Raw genomic sequence first — 17,641 nt, forward strand, 5'->3', positions numbered from 1 at the left:
TTATCTTAATACACCTCAAGTGGCTGCACAAGGAATGGCCACTGTTAGCTTATTGGTTCATCCATCAGGTGAATACATGTTTTCTCACTGGTTGGTTCGGCCACAGGTACCTCATAGGTTTCCTGATTGGACTATTGTTAGCTAAGGAGTACCTCTTATCTCAGGTATAAAAGGTGTCGTTTTTTGTTAATCACTCTCTTGCTCTCCTCCCCCCCACCCCTAGCTCATCTTTAGTTCCTTTTGTCTTGACTCATCTCCTAGTAGTAAAGCTAGTGCCATGTGCTCTGTGACTGTTTCTTTGTTTTAAACTTTTCCAATCAAACTTTGTGAAGCACCAAGTTCTTTTCAACTCATTCTTGGACTCGTGAAAGAACCTGTGGATTCGAAAATAGCCGGATCTGACATATCCTAATAGTAAGTTAGTGAATTTTTGTTTTTAAACAGCAAAAAAAACAGGATTTTTCCTGCTCGCTCAAACACAATATTAGAAACTATTAGAAACAATTTGGAAATGGATCAATTTAGTGAAGCATAAAATGCATCCGTTATCTTTACCTTTATACACAGAACTATATAAAAAGTGTAAAGTCAAGGAAATTGTTCTGAATCCTTAAAATAACCATTGGTTACAACTCAGCTGTACAGTGATGCAGCGTACCACTTCGGGCACCAAACAATAGGAAGGACTTCATGGCCAAGGGTAGCAGACAATACAGAGTGGTGCAAGGAAAGGGTGATTTCATTATGAGGGAAGGCTGGAGAAATTGGGATTGAGCTCCTTTGAGAGGATTGGGAGATTTAATAATATTCAGAATAATAAGGAATTAAGATGCAGTGAACAAAGGGAATCTACTACCACTGGCAGGTAGATTATTAACGAGAGGTTAAAATAGAAAATGCTGGAAATACTCAGCAAGTCAGGCAGCATCTGTGAAGAAAGAAATAGAGTTAACATTCCAGGTCAGTGTCTCTCCACAGATGTTCTTAACTTGCTGAATATTTCCAGCTTTTTTTGTTTTTCTTTCCAATTTCTGGCACCAGTTGCAGATATGTGGTTAAGTACACAGTGTGGGTAGAAATTTAAAATCCAGAACACACTTCCTGAAAAGGATGGTGGAAGAAGGTTCAATAATAACTTTCTAAATGGAGTTATGCAAGTACTTAAAATGGGAGATTTGGCAGGCTGCTGGGAAGGAGCAGGCAAGTAAAACAAAGTGACCTGTTCTTTCAAAGCGGTAACATAGACACAAGGGGCCAAACGGCCTTCCGTGGCATAAATCTCCCATCACCCACATCTTTCCTGTGGCTATAGCACTAACAAAAAAACTAGCCAATTCATTCACAAACTCCTGTGAATAGTGAAAATACTAGTTGTGATGAGCAAGTTACTCTCAGCAGCATTTCCCTTGCCTTTAATATTTACATGTCCTTGTCTCCCTTTTTCACTTGAAAAATACCACTGCAGTAGCAAGTTAATTAAGTTTTGATGATTCTCCTACAAGGGTGATGGGCATATCTCTATTCTACAGCTCAGCTCAATTGCTGCCAAAATGTAGCTTCCCCAAGAAGATACAACTCCTTTTGTTCTACAAGAATGTGCAACTTCCCTTTGCTTTTAAACACATTTTCACCATCAGTCCTTCTTGCCTTTTAATACCTGGTGCAGCTCCTCATCTGGTAACAGTGACCCTTTCCCACAATATATTTCCACAAATACAAGTTAAATAGTCATGCAATGCCACATCCAAAAGGTCAAATCATATATGAGCCCAGGTAATGGTTTTCAACAGGCTTTCCTGTTGTGGAGACGCTGTTGGAAATGCATATAAAGGGAATTCACATCCCACACCTTATTTTGTACATCTACACTTCAGCCTGCATTGCTCGATAACCATAAGAAGGGAGAATTGTCTGATTCTCCTCTCTGTAGCCAAGGAACACAGTGGTCAAATATTCTCTTGAAGGTATTCCAACCGAGGACCACCAATTAGCACAGAGCAGAATCATACCTGGAAGCATTCTGCATGTTCAACCATGCACAGCAAAATATATACAAAAATATTATTGTATTTAGTTAACATTATTCAAGATGGTGGAAGCACCCTCCCTCAATTTTCTTTTAATTGAGCTCAAGGTAAAGAATGTTTACAGTGGAGTTGGGCTTCATCCCATTTGAGAAACACAACAAGCACCATCAGATGAGTATAGCAAGACACAGACAAATGTTTCTCTAATTTAATGTGCATCAACTGAAGAACACCGCACCAGTATTTCCCATTGCCACACCATGCAATGTGTAGTCTCCCCGAGTGCCTATTGATTGTGAATTAGGGATAGCTCTCAGCTATTCCCCGTGTTTACCAGACATCGTCAAGGTAGCCTAGCTTCAAGCAGACAAAGTCAGCCTTAATCCTTCCATTAGACTAAATTTTAAGGTCTGTAATAAAGAACTGTACTGCTGAGCAACAATATATGCGCACTGACTGCCCACACAATAACACGTTAACTTCTTCGCTCCAGTGCTGACCCATGCATGAGTGGCCAAGTTAATAAATCAAAGCAGGTTCTATTTTTAAGTTAATAGCCATGTTATTTAGGCTATAAAACACTTCAAGAGCAAAATTCTACAAAATAACAAAAATTCTTCCAATCAATCTACAAAGAAAGCACTGGAAGCCAACTTTGTCTCGCAAAGAACAGGTAACAAAAGCATGGGATAGAATGGCTTTATCTCAGCATCAAGGTTGTTTCATTGACCAACAAGACAGAGGGTGAACTTTATGACTTTGAGCCATACATTTCCTCCAATTGCTGGAATACCAAACCGGACTTTCAGATGAAAATGTCAACTGAATCAGCCTTCAAGGACTAAATGCTTTAGCTGAGTAGTTAATCAGCATGATTTTGTCTACATAACTGTTGTGCCAATACAAGGTATGACTCACATTAAAGGCAAACAGCTAGACAAAGCTACAACATAAAATGTAACTAACATAACGAATAATCAACTCAAATCTACTGAAGAATAGGAGATAGCAGTTTGATCAAAAGGTCTCATGTCCTTATTTATCTTGTGCACAAATCTTGTATTTCCTACTGTGACCCAGATTTACTCCTGGTAATGGGAAATAAGCAGGTAAGTCAAACTGAGGCAAGATCTAGCCAATAGCAACAGTTGGGTTAAATGACCTGTTTGTGTGTTGTCTATTTATGTATATTCTGGTTATGTTGCATTGTGTACGCCAATTTAAACAAATGTACTCTGATGGGGATGATGGGAGAAACGCATTCTCTTACAAACTAATTTAAAAGGTTAGAATAAGAATTTAATCTCAGTAACTAAATAACATGAATTAACTATCTATAAAACACATTCTGGATTTTAATCAACTATTCCTTGAACTTCCTGCAGATTAATTCAGCCAGCTAAATATCATACTCAGAATTGTTTACTGCATGCACTTTTACAAAATTAGCCTTATTCTCATTTAATGAAATTTTACCTCATGTTAATTCATACAAAAAAAAGTTAATTGATGCAATACAGCTACTTGAAAAACTGCTGGAAAACAGCGGTGAGATTTTTGTTTTCCAAACCTGTATGCAGGCTCCAGTCTTCTCCGTACACAAGCTGCACACTAATGCCCATCTGCTAGCGGGAACATGGGATATCTTTGTTATGGGCTCCATCTTTTCTGGACAGCCTATGCTAACCTAAATAAATAAGCAAAACAAAAAGTGTCAACCAAACCAGACAGATTTTCTTTTTAGAAGGATATTTATATGTGCAATACAGTGAACACATAGGCAAAGAATACATTGGCTTTATCTCAACATCAACACTGCTTCACTGAGCATAAAACAAAGCAAGCATTTTTATTATTTTTGGACTTTCAAATCTGAGCCAAGTCTCCAGAAAACAAAATAGTGTTCATCTTGGCTTCAGCTTATGGCTATAATTCTGAATACTATCCAGTTGGAATTACACATCACGAGTGTACAACCAAATTTGTGGCAGCCAATGAACATGGATCCCACTATTCTGCTTAGAAAAATTGGAGGCAATTTCTTGCTTCTATTTAGGCTCATCTTTTAACTGCAAGAGACCAGTTTGCAAACACTGTTGGTGTGTGCACAATCGTACACTACCTTAAGAAACTACCTTAATATTTAAAGGCAGTAACACCAAGTGTTTAAAAAATGGTGAAGAGTATACCCGACTCCTCTAATATTGTTTTATTGCCACCTTGAGTGTAATATAGCTGGAGGCAGTACTCTACACGTTCAGAGTTGGATTCTGTGCCTAAGCATGAAATAAGCAAAGCTCCTGTGGTGCAGGCAGGCCACATGAGTGGCAATGGTGCCACGTTTTCAAAAGATAAGTGAACACTACTGAATGTATTCACCCTGAACGTAAGAAGTTTTGCACTGTGTTTATTCCTTCATATATTTTTTTATTATGAAGAAAGTTTATTCTTCAAATTTAAAAAAAGGCTGCTACCAACAGACTGTAAGGAAGCATTTAGAAGTGGTGCTGCAATCACAGTATACAAAGGAGGAAAAATTGCTAGCTTTTGACAAATTGTTGTTTAGAAACTGGATGCTTATTCTTCTCTCCTTTTCCTTTTCAGAATCTCCTTGCTTAAATCCAACATCACATGATGCACCATCAACAGGGTCAAAAGAGAAGGCCAAGAATCTGGGCCTCCAACTGTACACCCCATTGTGACTCTCCTTCCTTCCCATTGCTCCCTTCAACACCAACTTTTCCAAAAATTTAGTAAAAATCCAGACTTAGCCTCAAAGCAAAATTTCAAACCATCGAAAATTTCAAAATTTCAAACCATTTCAAACCAATTGCTCCATCGAACTATTCCTTGCCCCAACCACCTTCATCAATGTCCTGATGGACTGAGAAGTTTCTGGGTCAAAGAATTCCCTTTATCCAGAAGTTGTCAATTATAATTATTAGTTTATATGGTTGTGAGGAACAAGTCCCTTGTTTAGTGTCACTGAAATTTGGTGTTTCTAAAGCAATTAACCATAAAGATCATCACATCTTCAATCAAAATCAAACTTCACCATTAAAATACAATGTCCCTTCCAAATTGACCCCTTACTGGTGAACATCCAATGGAACGCTAGAATTCTTCACATATTAAAAACTACTGAATTACTCCTTCTACAAAGACAATCTCTGTAAAAATTCCAGTCTCTGGAAAAATGATCATTGTATCCTAACATCAGAACTGAAACTTTAAATGTGTTCTATTCAATTACTTCATCATCACAACATGAATGTAATTTTCTTTTAAGTGAATGTGGTTACCACGGAAACTCTGACAAGGTCAAATATTGAGGAACCTTACCTCAGGAATCCATAAAGCACAACTGACGTGAACCCACTTTGTCCCGCTGCGAGTGGGCTTCATGGCTCCGCCTTTTTTGGGGCAGAGCAAGCATTTTGGCTGGACACCTAGTGCACAGGTTCGACATAGCCAGCTGCCTTCAGGAACCTTCAAAATTCCATAACAAGCCTGTAACAATCGCACAAGAAGTGTATTGAATAACCATGCCTGATGCAGACTTGATGGGCCAAAGGTCTGTTTCTGTGCTCTATGTCTCTCTCTCTCTCACACACAGAACTTAGATAGACATGGCAAATGGCTAACTCAGGTATTCATCACCAGATCCCACTGCATCTGTTAAAGCAAACCTCACTACCAATGTTCTAACTTGTATGGCTGTCAGCGAGATAGAGTGAAGACTCAGAACAATAATGTTCTTGTGACACAGCACTTAATACTCATTAATAGTGTCCAATTACTGCTGAAGGTTACATGGAATTATTCTCTCCCTCCTGGAGTAACTAATAGTTTTAAGACAAATGGCCCACACCAGCTTTGAATGCTTAGTGGAGCGAATGCAATGCATGACTGATTCCTGGCTCAGTGAATCAACGTGGCTGGGACAGGCAACTCTGCTCTACATTTACTTAGAGATAAGGCTTGAGGAGCAGGGAATAAGCAAAGCTGTTCTCAAAAGCGATCTCAGCCACAGCACAATCTGTTTTGTGAACTGGCTCAGAGAGATAACTGAGTGTTCAGAGGGAACAACACGTTTCAAAGGTACAGGGATAAAGGGTCAAACCTTACAACAGGCAGGGCTGCTCTCTCTTCAAAAATTGTTGTTATGGATAAATCAGGAAATTTTCATAAACACTGAGTAACGTGCAGGATAAACAGGGATGAGGACAGAGAAGTTGTTCAAGTTCAAGTGAAGAATTGAGTTCGAATTTTAAGTTAATACCCTGGACTCAGTCATTAGGGCAGGGAGTTTAAGGTCCTTTAGTCCTATGAATCCCTTTTATCACTTTAAACATCTCAGTTAGATCACCACTTAATTTTCCATATTTGGGAAAAAACGAGCAGACATTTATCAAGAAATTATTTTTATAGCAAATTGATATTCTAATATAATAAGAGTTAAAAGGAATTGAACATGAACAGATATACTTAACCTGCTAAATGACTATCCTATATAGCTTTTATAAAGTAAATAAAACACAGCAAGACCTTGATAACAACAAACTACTTATTACAAAAGATGTGCTTAATGCAGTCACTGATTTGGGGCTTTGGGTCAGATTGCAGTGAATAGTGTGGCAAGAAGAGATGTCACAAGGAACTGCTCCAGCTTTGTGGTGAATAGTTGCATCTTTGGGCTCCCTGTCACAATTGTCAGTGACAGATTGAAGTCTTTGAATGTTCGAGAGATTGTGGGTGGGAGGTCACAACCATGAGGGGTCACAGGCCAGTAGGGATTGGAGGTTCAAGGAAGTGGAACAAACATCAAAGGTCCGGACCAGAGCCTGTAGGCATTGAGATTTCAGGACCTGGAGCAGTGCCAGATTGGAGGCAACTGTAGTATTAATGCTTTCTTTCACATGCAAACTTATGGTTGGCTTTCTCTTGTCTATCCTTGCCCAATCCAGTCAGTCAAAAACCCAGTATTCTATCTGCCATTTCTAAAAGGCCAAGTGGCATCTGATTAACTATTGCTCAGGCTAGCTGTTGAACTGGGGTTTCTGACTTGGTTCAATCTGCTGCAAACTATTAAGTTGGTTGGAATTTCTAAACTCTCCCAAATTAATTTGAACAGCAAAGGAGATTTGTCATGGGTTGCCGATTATTTGAACTGAATCAATGCAATCGATAGAGAGGCCAAAAAATTGATCGTTTCAAGTTTAAAAACTACTGTGACACCAGCCCAGTCTCTCACTCTCCCCCTTACTTTAAACATAATTAAACTAAAAGGTGGAGAAAATGTTAAACCATTTCCTTTGGAATATCCCACAATCAATCCTCCATCTACCATCCTATTGCTGACCATCCATTCTTCACTGACATACTGGAATATACTACTGTCTCTCACCTCTGCTCACATCTATCCTAAAATTCAATTTAAATCCCTCTAAGACACTTTTCCCACCTTCATCACACTTTTCAAAGACAAATGGCAATTCTTGCAATTGTAATCCTGATTTTTTTTTATTGTACTTCATCCTTTGCAAGATTTTTAGAGCATTCAATACGTGAGCACAATGTTACCCTCAGAGTGGCTCTACTGCTCGGTTCCATTCCTGTCTATCTGAACTCTTCCCAGCATAACAATCACCTGAGATTCCCAGGAATTTACCTGCTGGCCCAGATGAAGGGGGTTAGAGGAAGGGGTGGAAAAAGACTGGTGTGGAACCTCTTCAAGCAAATTTTTTTTTTCCCATTGATGGGGGTGGTTAGCTTGGCGTTCAATACCATCATCCCCTCAGTATTAAATCACCAAGCTTGTAAACCCGGGCCTCTGTACCTCCCTCTGCAATTGGATCCTCAACTTCCTCATCGGGAGACCACAGTCAGTGCAGATCAGTGATAATACCTGCTCCCCGCTGACAATCAACACAGGCGTACCTCAAGGATGTGTGCTTAGCCCACTGCTCTACTCTCTCTACACTCATGACTGTGTGCCTAAGCACAGCTCAAATGCTATTTATAAATTCACAAATGACACCACTGTTGTTGGTAAAATCTCAGATGGCAATGAGGAGGCATACAGAAGTGAGATAGATCGGCTGGTTGAGTGGTGTCGCAACAACAACCTCGCACTCATCACCAGCAAGACCAAGGAATTGATTGTGGACTTCAGGAAGGGGAAGTCGGGAGAACACACACCAGTCTTCATTGAGGGGTCAGTGGTGGAAAGGGTGAGCAGCTTCAAGTTCCTGGGTGTCAGCATCTTAGAGGATCTGTCCTGGGCCCAACACATTGATGCAATCACAAAGAAGGCATGCCAGCAATCCTACTTCATTTGGAGTTTGAGGAGATTAGGTATGTCACTATAGACTTTTGCATACTTCTATAGATGTACGGTGGAGAGCATTCTGACTGGTTACATCACCGCCTGGTATGGAGGCTCCAATGCACAGAATGGCAGAAGGCTGCAGTGGGTTGTAGACTCAGCCAGCTCCATCACGAGCACAACCCTCCCCACCATCAAGGACATCTTTAAGAGACAGTGCCTCAAGAAGGCAGCATCCATCATCAAGGACCCCCACCATCCAGGACATGCTCTCTTCTCGGTACTACCATTGGGGAGGAGGTACACGATCCTGAAGACCCACACTCAACGTTTCAGGAATAGCTTCTTCCCCTCCATCATCAGATTTCCGAACAGTCCATGAACACCACCTTATTCCTTTTTTTTGCACTATTTATTTATTTTGTAATTTATGGTAATTTTATGTCTTTGCACTGTACTACTACCGCAAACAACAAATTTCACATCATTTAAGATAGCGGTAATAAACCTGATTCTGATCTAATGTTTTGTAATAAATGTTGCCCTTGGTGTTATTCACTGGCATTGTGTCACCTTCTGCAGAAGTACTGATGACATCCACATTTGCCCTCTGCCTGATTTCCCAACTGTCCCTATGCTCTCAGGTTATCTATTGATGTCAGGTCATGAATGAGTTACTACTCCATCCAGAAAAGAGCCAAGTTGTTGTCCCTGTCCCTTGGCCACAACTCCACTGCCTTGCCACAGACACCAAGCCCTTCCATTCCATTGATTTCAAACTGCCCATAACCATGGAGCCCTGTTAAACTAAACCTGTACCCTTATAACCACCAAGGTTGCTTTTCTCCATTTCACAACACAAACACACCTCCCATGGTTGTGTGCCCGTCTCAGTCTATGTCAATGCTTTTCTGGCCAGTCATCCATTCTCAATACCCGATAAACTCCATCTTGATTCTACTGTACACTTCCTGTTCTTCACGCCTTATTACTCACTTCCTACCTGACCCACTTCAGCTCTCTCTGCCGACATAACACATTTCATATTTCTGACATCAATAAATCATTCACTGCCGCATCATATTTTACTTCAGTATTTTCAACAATCTGGCAAGTTCAGCCATCTTCACAGCATACCACCAACTAATGTCAGGCTGCCCTGATGAAGAATCTTTGACCCAAAATGTTGACTCTGTTTCTCTTCCTACAAATGCTGCCTTAACCCACTGAGTGTTTCCAGTATTTTCTGTTTTTATGTAGGATGTCCAGATATGTCACTTACTATCTTTGGAACTCTCTCTCTGCCTTTAAAGGACTATTCACAATTCCAGATTTAGACACCCTCCCCTTGCAACACTTGACTACAGCTTTCCTTAAACCTGTTTCTAGTGCCCTTTAGTACATCTGCTTATCTTAAACACTTGCACACCTGCTTATTTGGTGTTACTATTGTAATGCAAGACCTTAAACTAACAAAATGGTTTTGTACACTGTCAAATTCCTTTCATGCTTGGCTCGATAACAGGAGCAGACACTCAACAACTGTTTGTCACAGGCTCTTTTTCCAATTCAATGAATAAATTCATTAAAACAGTCACAACATACTTGAATGCATGTAATCTTACCTGATGGACACAGATGTTGCACTTGTCACAGAAAACCATCTCATTGCCATCCTCACCATCTGGAGATTGACACACATCGCACACCACATCTTCATCATATTCAATCCCAAGACCTTCTTCTGTCTCAATGGCATGGTTCATATTGTCATCACATCTTCGCTCCAGTTCTTCCATGACCCTCTCCATGGTGAACTCATCTAATTCAGCCATCCCTGACACAGTGAATGAAAAAAAATTGCATTATTATTTTGCAGTGTACACTTGTTAAGAAGTTGTCCCACATTCCAAAAGACGTACAGATTAGGAGCTGTGGGCATGCTATGTTGGCGCTGGAAGCATTGCGACACTTGCAGTCTGCCTAGAACATTCTACGCAAAAGATGCATTTCACTGTGTATTTCGATGTGCACGTGACTAATAAAGAAACCTTAAATTTTCCCAACTACTTCCAGCTTAACAGGTGCCAGCCCTTGTTCCCAAAACAACTGACCAAAGATATTCCTTCCAATTTTATTAGGAACATAAAATCTTTTTGGGCACTGCATCACATCAAATGGGTTAAAAGATACAATGATTTTTTTTTTGTTTAAAATGTTGTTAATGTCCATGAGAAAGCAGTGTACAATCTTAGCACATTTTTAGGTGTTTTGAATTTGAGAAGCTATTACAATAATTTAAATCCTAAAAACAAATCAAAGTCATACCATATCAAGACAAAGTGGAGCATGATGAATGGACAACTGTAAACAAAGACCTAATACCTTCCCAAGTGCTACTTGGCTGCTTTGAAGCATCTGTTAAAATCCAGAAAATTTTAATCAATTACTGCAGGAGAGCCACAAAGCAGTTTGTAATGTTAACAGCTCTTAAGAAGTCATGCCACAAGCTTCATCTGCTTCTGGTTTTCTCAGCATGGATCAGTGATGTCCAACCTGCTCATTCAGTTTCCAACAACGTAGGTCTCGATGACTGTCCATCGAGCATGATTATACACAAACAGTAACTTAAACCCTCTTTTACTTTCCTTCCAATAAGAACAGATTTTTCCATCTCAGTCATCTTTTACATTATAGTTCTTTCACACGCGTTTATTCTGTGTGGTGGGATTCGGAGTATGGGGCTCTTCAAACACTTTTCCCAAGGGTTTTCCTACCAGAGGGCGAACATATCTAGTCATTTATTTGCATAATCATTAAGACACTCATTAGAATAAACCCTCGGTCGAAAGGGACTGTAAGCTTCACTTTATAGTTCACTAATAGGAGACATGAATGCTTCCTACTTGCCTTGAATCTACTGAAGTCCTGCTATACAAAAAGGTATACAGAATCTGCAACATTTGGTGAATGTTACACCCAATATCACAAGTTTTTGTGTTAATCTCTTCAGGGTCATCTCTTCACGCTTAATTTCCCATTGCACTGTAAAAGGCACCCCTTTACTAGAGGGCTGTGTAACGTGTGGCATCTCTGACCAGGTGCAGGCTCGACTTGCTCAACGTGTAGGTACAGAAAATCTTGGTGGAGATGGCAACACAACTTGTGATGCTGCCAGCTCTTGTCCCAGTACATTGGACTTTTAGGATAACAATGAAGCTTCCCGTCCCCCCACCCCAGCCCCCAAAAGTTTTTGGGTTAGGGGCAGGGGCGCAAGAGAAGTTGGTGCAGGGCAAGATTAAGAAAGTCACTGTTTTCCTCTCTCAACTTTTAAAATGGCGGAGACACTCAGATCAAAATTGGTATATTATTGTCACATGTACGGAAGTACAGTGGAGAAACAGTTTTGCATGCCATCCATACAGATCATTGCACAACACAAATATATTGAGGTAATACAAGGGGAAAAAAAATCAATAATAGAATGAAGAATATAGTGTTACAGTTACAGAGAAAGTACAGTGCAGGTAGACAATACAGTGCAAAAATCATGACGAGGTAATATGGTAAATTAAATTGGTAACTTGGTTTATTATTGTCACATGTATCGAGGTACAGTGAAAAACTTTGTTTTGCATGCCATCCATACAGATAATTTCATTACAAAAGGGCATTGAGGTGGTACAAGGAAAAAGCAATAATGGAATACAGAATAAAGTGTTACAGTTACAGAGAAAGTGCAGTGCAAGCAGACAGTAAGGTGCAAGGCCATAACGAAGTAGATTGTCAAGTCAAGATTTAATTTTAACGTACAGGAGGTCCATTCAAGAGCCTTATAACAGCAGGATAGAAGCTGTCCTTGAGTCTGGTGGGGTGTGTTTTCAGCTTTTGTATCTTCTGCTTAATGGAAGGGGGAAGAAGAGAGGATACCCAGGGAGGGAGGGGTCTTTGATTATGTTGGCTGCTTTTCCGAGGCAGCGAGAAGCGCAGTCAATGGAGGGGAGGCTGGTTTTCGTGATGGACTGAGGTGTGTCCACAACTCTCTGAAATTTCTTGCAGTCTTGGGCAGAGCAGTTGATATAAATGGCAAGTTTTCATTGGAACTGGTGAAAATTAACTCTGTTTTCTTTATCACAGGTGTAATCTGATCTTCTGTGCATTTCTGGAATGCTTTTTTTTAAATTTCAGATTTGCAACAACCACAATATTTTACTTGGGTTCAGTGGATTAGTGTACAGTTCATGTACCTTAAAACCCAAAGCTATAATTCAAATCAGGCTGACAACCTTTTACATTTCATATCAAATTGACAATCTCTCTCCTTTCTCTGCTGCAAATAAGAATCCTTCTAACATCGACTCTGAAGTTCAACCTTTTCCTCAGTATGTGTTGGTCAACAATAAAAAAAATGCATACGATTCAGTGAGGATCAACATTAAATTGACTGTGGGAACAGCACGTGTGCGATTCGCACTGACGTACTAGGTCACATAAGGAGGTTAACACATATTCAGATACTATTTTCGACTTCTCTAATCTCAACAACAAGGTCAGCTTGTATACAAAGCTAAGAGTGACTTTAGTGTTGGAAGAGCAAACAAGGAAAAATATACCCCATTGTCTAAGCTTAAAGGGTGCCCTAATCAAGATCAGTTCTGTTGCACAGTGGATCTGGGACAGCTTGTTCTTTACCTTATTAGTTCTACCACACCAAGTCATCATACTGGTTACAAAATTTCATTCATTCTGTATGAAAAAAAAGACACAAAATTGCTTTGGGCTTGAACTGATTTGGAAAAACCACGGTTATTGAAATCTGTGACCAAATCATGAATGTGGATTGGCTAGTGAATTATTGAATTAGACACCACTAGAGTGCCTCTGTCACACCAACTGATGCTTTAATACAAAAAAAAATTAAACCCCAGATCAGTTTCTAATGTATGCAAATTATAGTACTTTTCACTGTTACATCTGCTCAGTACATACAAATATTAAAAAAGGATGGCCAAAACTACTTTTTCTTCTCAGTAGATTAAAGCTGATCTCAGTAATGGTAACCATGAAACTACCAAAATTATTAGATTAAAAACTACTGTGTCACTAATGTCCTTCTTGGAATTTATTTCTGCCAACTTTATGCAGCCTAAATGACACTCCGGACAAAGAGGGGAAGACAGGGCTGGTGGGGGGTATTTCCTTCCTGACCCCCACCAGTCCACCCAGAGTCTCTCTCCCTTTGTTCATATTTTACATCCATTCCACCCCTCCCCCCTCCACTACAGAGACTCGTCACCCTCCCCCATCTGGTTCCATCTGTTCATCCATCACATACCCTTCTACCTGGGTTTCTTCCGCCTTGGATCACCTTTCCTATCCCCTCCCCCATCTAGTTCCATCTACCCATCATCCCTCCCTTATCTAGTTCCACCTATTACATACCAGCCTCTGGCTCCACCCTTCCCCCTCCCTGGCTCTATCTTTTTTCTTTTCTAATGTCTCCACCTATCCCCTCCCAGCCTCTGTCCCACCACTCACCCTCCCAGCTTCATCTGGTCATCCTCTCCCCTAAGCTGGTTCCTCCCATCACTTACCAGCCTCTCCCCCTCACTTCATCATGCTGACCAACTTCCCTCTGCACTCTCGGTCTGCAGGGTCTTGACCAGAAACATCGACCATCACTATGTCTCCACAGATGTTGCTTGACCCGTTGAGTTCTTCAGCAGTTTAGTTTTTTTTTTAAATTTAAAATAAGCTAATTTGGCAATAATTTCAAGAGTTTGAATTTAAATAATTTTACTACCTTCAAGGAGACACAGGATTTGCTAGACAAACCGCAATCAGGCTGTTTCTATCCTACCATGCTGTCATATGATGCAAAAATAATAGTTGTTCATTAAACTCTATCACTTAGTCAATAAGAGATCCCGATGCAAAGAAAAGTAAGCCTAGCAGTGGTGAAAAGCCCTGAGATCCACTTGTCCAAAATCAGCTAAGTTTGTCACCTACTATAAGCCTCATCTCAAATTACTATCTTGGTTGAAAACATATGCACAGATACCAACAGGTGTATAAATACACATCAAGATTCTGATTCCTTAAAGTGGCAGATACAACTCTGGAAGGCAGGATGAACTAAGAGTAAATAGAGTGATACACAAATTCTTCCACAAGTGAAGAGGCATAGTGCAGAGAGGCAGAGCTAGATGAGGGTCGACCACAGATGAAAGGGGCGGAACAGTGGTATTGCAAGTAGAGATGCTACCTCACAGTGCTAGGGACCCAGGTTCAATCTTGACCATGGGTGCTGTCCGTGTAGCATCTGCACATTCTCTGAATGACTGCATGGGTTTCACCTGGGTGCTCTGCTTTCCTCACACATCCCAAAGACGTGCAGGTTGCTTGGTTAATTGGCCACTGGCATGTAATGTGCAGCTGAGTTCAAGATTCGGGGGGGGGGGGGGGGGGGAAGGAATTTGAAGAAAATGTGGGGATAATAAAAATGGGATTAAGACAGGATTGGAGTAAAAATATGGTTGTTGGTCTGAGCGGACTCAACGAGCCAAGGGCCTGTTTCTGTGCTGTCTCTCTCTATGACCGTGAAACACTAGGCACTGTGCTCCCTAGAATAGGGAGCATCTTGGAAAACAGACCGGAGATCCGTCAGACTGGCGAGGCGAGGACCTACGAGCTGGATGATGAGCAGGGTGGGGCCAGGAAGGCCTGGACATCAACTGGGGTTGTTGTACAGAGTTGGGACAATCAGTAACTATGAGAAAGATGCAGCAGCACTTTAACAACTTCACAAGACTTAACCTCCTGATTAAGATCTGGTGCAGTGTTGGAGGCCAAGTTGTTAATATAATCAGAGGGTCTGGATTGAATTTTTGATAAAATCCTTTCACGTAGCACATAAAAACTGCATAATGCAAAGTGGTTCTGATCAGGAGACCAGCCACGAGTTGTCTATTGAAAACAATTTTATTTCAGAGACAATTACTTAAGGTAACATTAATACAGGTCCTTATTCATATTTCAAAAATACTAAAGCAATTAGGAGTCGCATTTTGGTTTTTGTTTAATCTATTATTAAATAACCTGCAATTATTTCATATGCATGGGCAAATAATTAGGAAGTTCATGTATCCTACTGAGGTGTTTGTACATTAGAAAGAGTAATTGGGAAAAACGAGAAATTTGATTTTGAACGAACACATTAGGAAATCTTACAACGTCTATGGCAATTCAGACAATGCAGTTTCAGTATCATATGGTTTTGACATCAACTGCAGACAACAAGAAACTGAATTCATATTTTAGTTGTGGGACCCCAAATTTTACTGGCGCATCCAATTTGATCACCCACTATGCAAGCATTTGCAGAAATTTTCACACTTAAGACCTATTAAGAGCCTCACAAACAAATGATTTTTGCTCAGGACTTGTCACACTTGGCATCACGACAAATAATCTCATTTGCCCCATTCTGTTGCTGCACTAAAGTTGCTTAAGACTAAAGCCACCACTGCCGCAATAGTAACACATTGATAGTGGGCATTTCTGACACAAATATAAAACTGGTACACACATGAAACACTGACATTTCAAGTGCAAAAAACAATGGCTCAAAAGCTCTTGAGAATAATGCAGCAGAGGGGTGGAAATTCTGCAAACTATTAGCTGTATTTACAACTGAATTCCAATTTCAGGGCAAATGCTAAGTCACCTGTATTTCTCCTTTCCAAGTCTTCTCACACCACAGAATCAGAGAAAACAAACAAACAAAGCAGGTGGCCATTTGATCCAATGTGCCTGTGCCAGCCACAAAAACTTTCCAGCTTAATCACCCCTTTCAGCACAAGGTCCATAGCCCTGCGGGTTACAGCTCCTCAGGTTGTATTTGAAGCTGATAAGGGTTTCTGTCCTTACCACCCTGTCAGGTACCTAGTTTCAAATCTCAACCACACTCAGAGTGGAAAAGCTTTTCATCACCTCCCCATTAATTGTTTTATCCATTACTTTAAATTAATGGCCTCTGGTTTTTGAGCCAGCTGTTTTCATTGATACTCCTCATAATTTCATACATCTCAATGAAACTTTCCTTCAGCCTCCTCTGTCCCAAAAAAAACAATGTAATCTTTCTTTGTAATTGAAACTTTCCAGTCCTGTCAACATCCTTGTGAATCTCCTGCACTCTCACCAGTGTGATCATGTTGTTCCTGTGAGGTGGTGATCAGAACTGTACACAGTACTGAAGCCAGGATTAAGTTGTGTTCAAGCACAACTTCCCTGCTCTTTTATTCTATAATCCAGTCTTTACATTGGTCTTAAACCTGATACCAAGAAGGCCAATGAGAATCTGCTGGGATGGCCGCCTTTTCCCCAAATTTATCTTCAGGGTAACATCAGAGAGCCACTCTGCATCTCTTAACGGATCAACACAGCACAAGGTACTTGAGGAGAAGGTGGAGGAAGAGGTGCTCACAACATTTAAGAAATTATCTAGATAAGCACTTGAATTCCAATTCATAGAAGCCAACAGGCCAAATGTTGATGAATGAGATTTATATTTGGATGCATGGACATGATGAGACGAAGAGCCTGTTTCTGTTCTGTATGACTCTAGGTCTGCTACTGTGTAGGTTACTGATCTTCAAGTACTGTTCAGCCATGTATTCTTTTAAATGTGACGAGGGTATGTCTCTTGCAGCCTTTCAGGATATGACCGTTGGACTTTGAAGGAAGATTTTACATAAAGGGAAAGGAAAAAAAATTGGCATTTATATAACATCTATGATGACCTCGGAATGTTCCAAAGCTCTACACTGTTGAAGGAGCAAATGTTTAATGCAATTTTCATTGTAATACAAGAAATACAGCAATCAATTTGTATATACAAATAGCATTTAAATAACAACCAGATAATCTGATATAGTGACTTTGATCGAAAATATTGTCCAGGATACCAAAAATAACATTCCCATTATTGTTCAAAATAGTGCCATGGATCTTTTATATCCATCAGAGAAAATAGCAGAACCTCAGTTTATTGTGTCTAAAAGATAGCACCCTTATTATTAGGCAGGCATGGTAGTGTAGCGGTTAGCGTGACACTATTACAGCACCAGCGACCCAGTTTCAATTCCGGCCGCTGTCCATAGAAGTTTGTACGTTCTCCCCATGTCTGCGTGGGTTTCCTCTGGGTGCTCCGGTTTCCTCCCACATTTCAAAGACGTACGGGTTAGGAAATTGCGGGCATGCTATGTTGGCAACACTTGCGGGCTGC

At 40.4% G+C, this 17,641-nt stretch overlaps 1 protein-coding gene across 3 annotated transcripts in view; it reads right to left on the reverse strand.

Annotated features, from left to right (window-relative positions):
• The window catches only part of LOC127567348 (protein Jade-1-like), a 103,288-nt gene that overhangs the window by 19,006 nt on the left and 66,641 nt on the right, over window positions 1–17,641 (reverse strand). For all 3 annotated transcript variants that reach the window (XR_007955864.1, XM_052010141.1, XM_052010142.1), the window contains 3 exons: window positions 9,981–10,192; window positions 5,370–5,537; window positions 3,598–3,714 (listed from right to left, as the gene is read on the reverse strand). Coding sequence is in view for 2 of the 3 variants with exons in the window: in XM_052010141.1 (XP_051866101.1) it covers window positions 3,598–3,714; window positions 5,370–5,537; window positions 9,981–10,192 (497 nt within the window). In the remaining variant the exon portion in view is untranslated. The remainder of the gene's footprint in view (window positions 1–3,597; window positions 3,715–5,369; window positions 5,538–9,980; window positions 10,193–17,641) is intronic.

The sequence above is a fragment of the Pristis pectinata genome, chromosome 2 (assembly GCF_009764475.1).
Source record: "Pristis pectinata isolate sPriPec2 chromosome 2, sPriPec2.1.pri, whole genome shotgun sequence".
In the NCBI taxonomy this organism is placed as follows: domain Eukaryota; kingdom Metazoa; phylum Chordata; class Chondrichthyes; order Rhinopristiformes; family Pristidae; genus Pristis; species Pristis pectinata.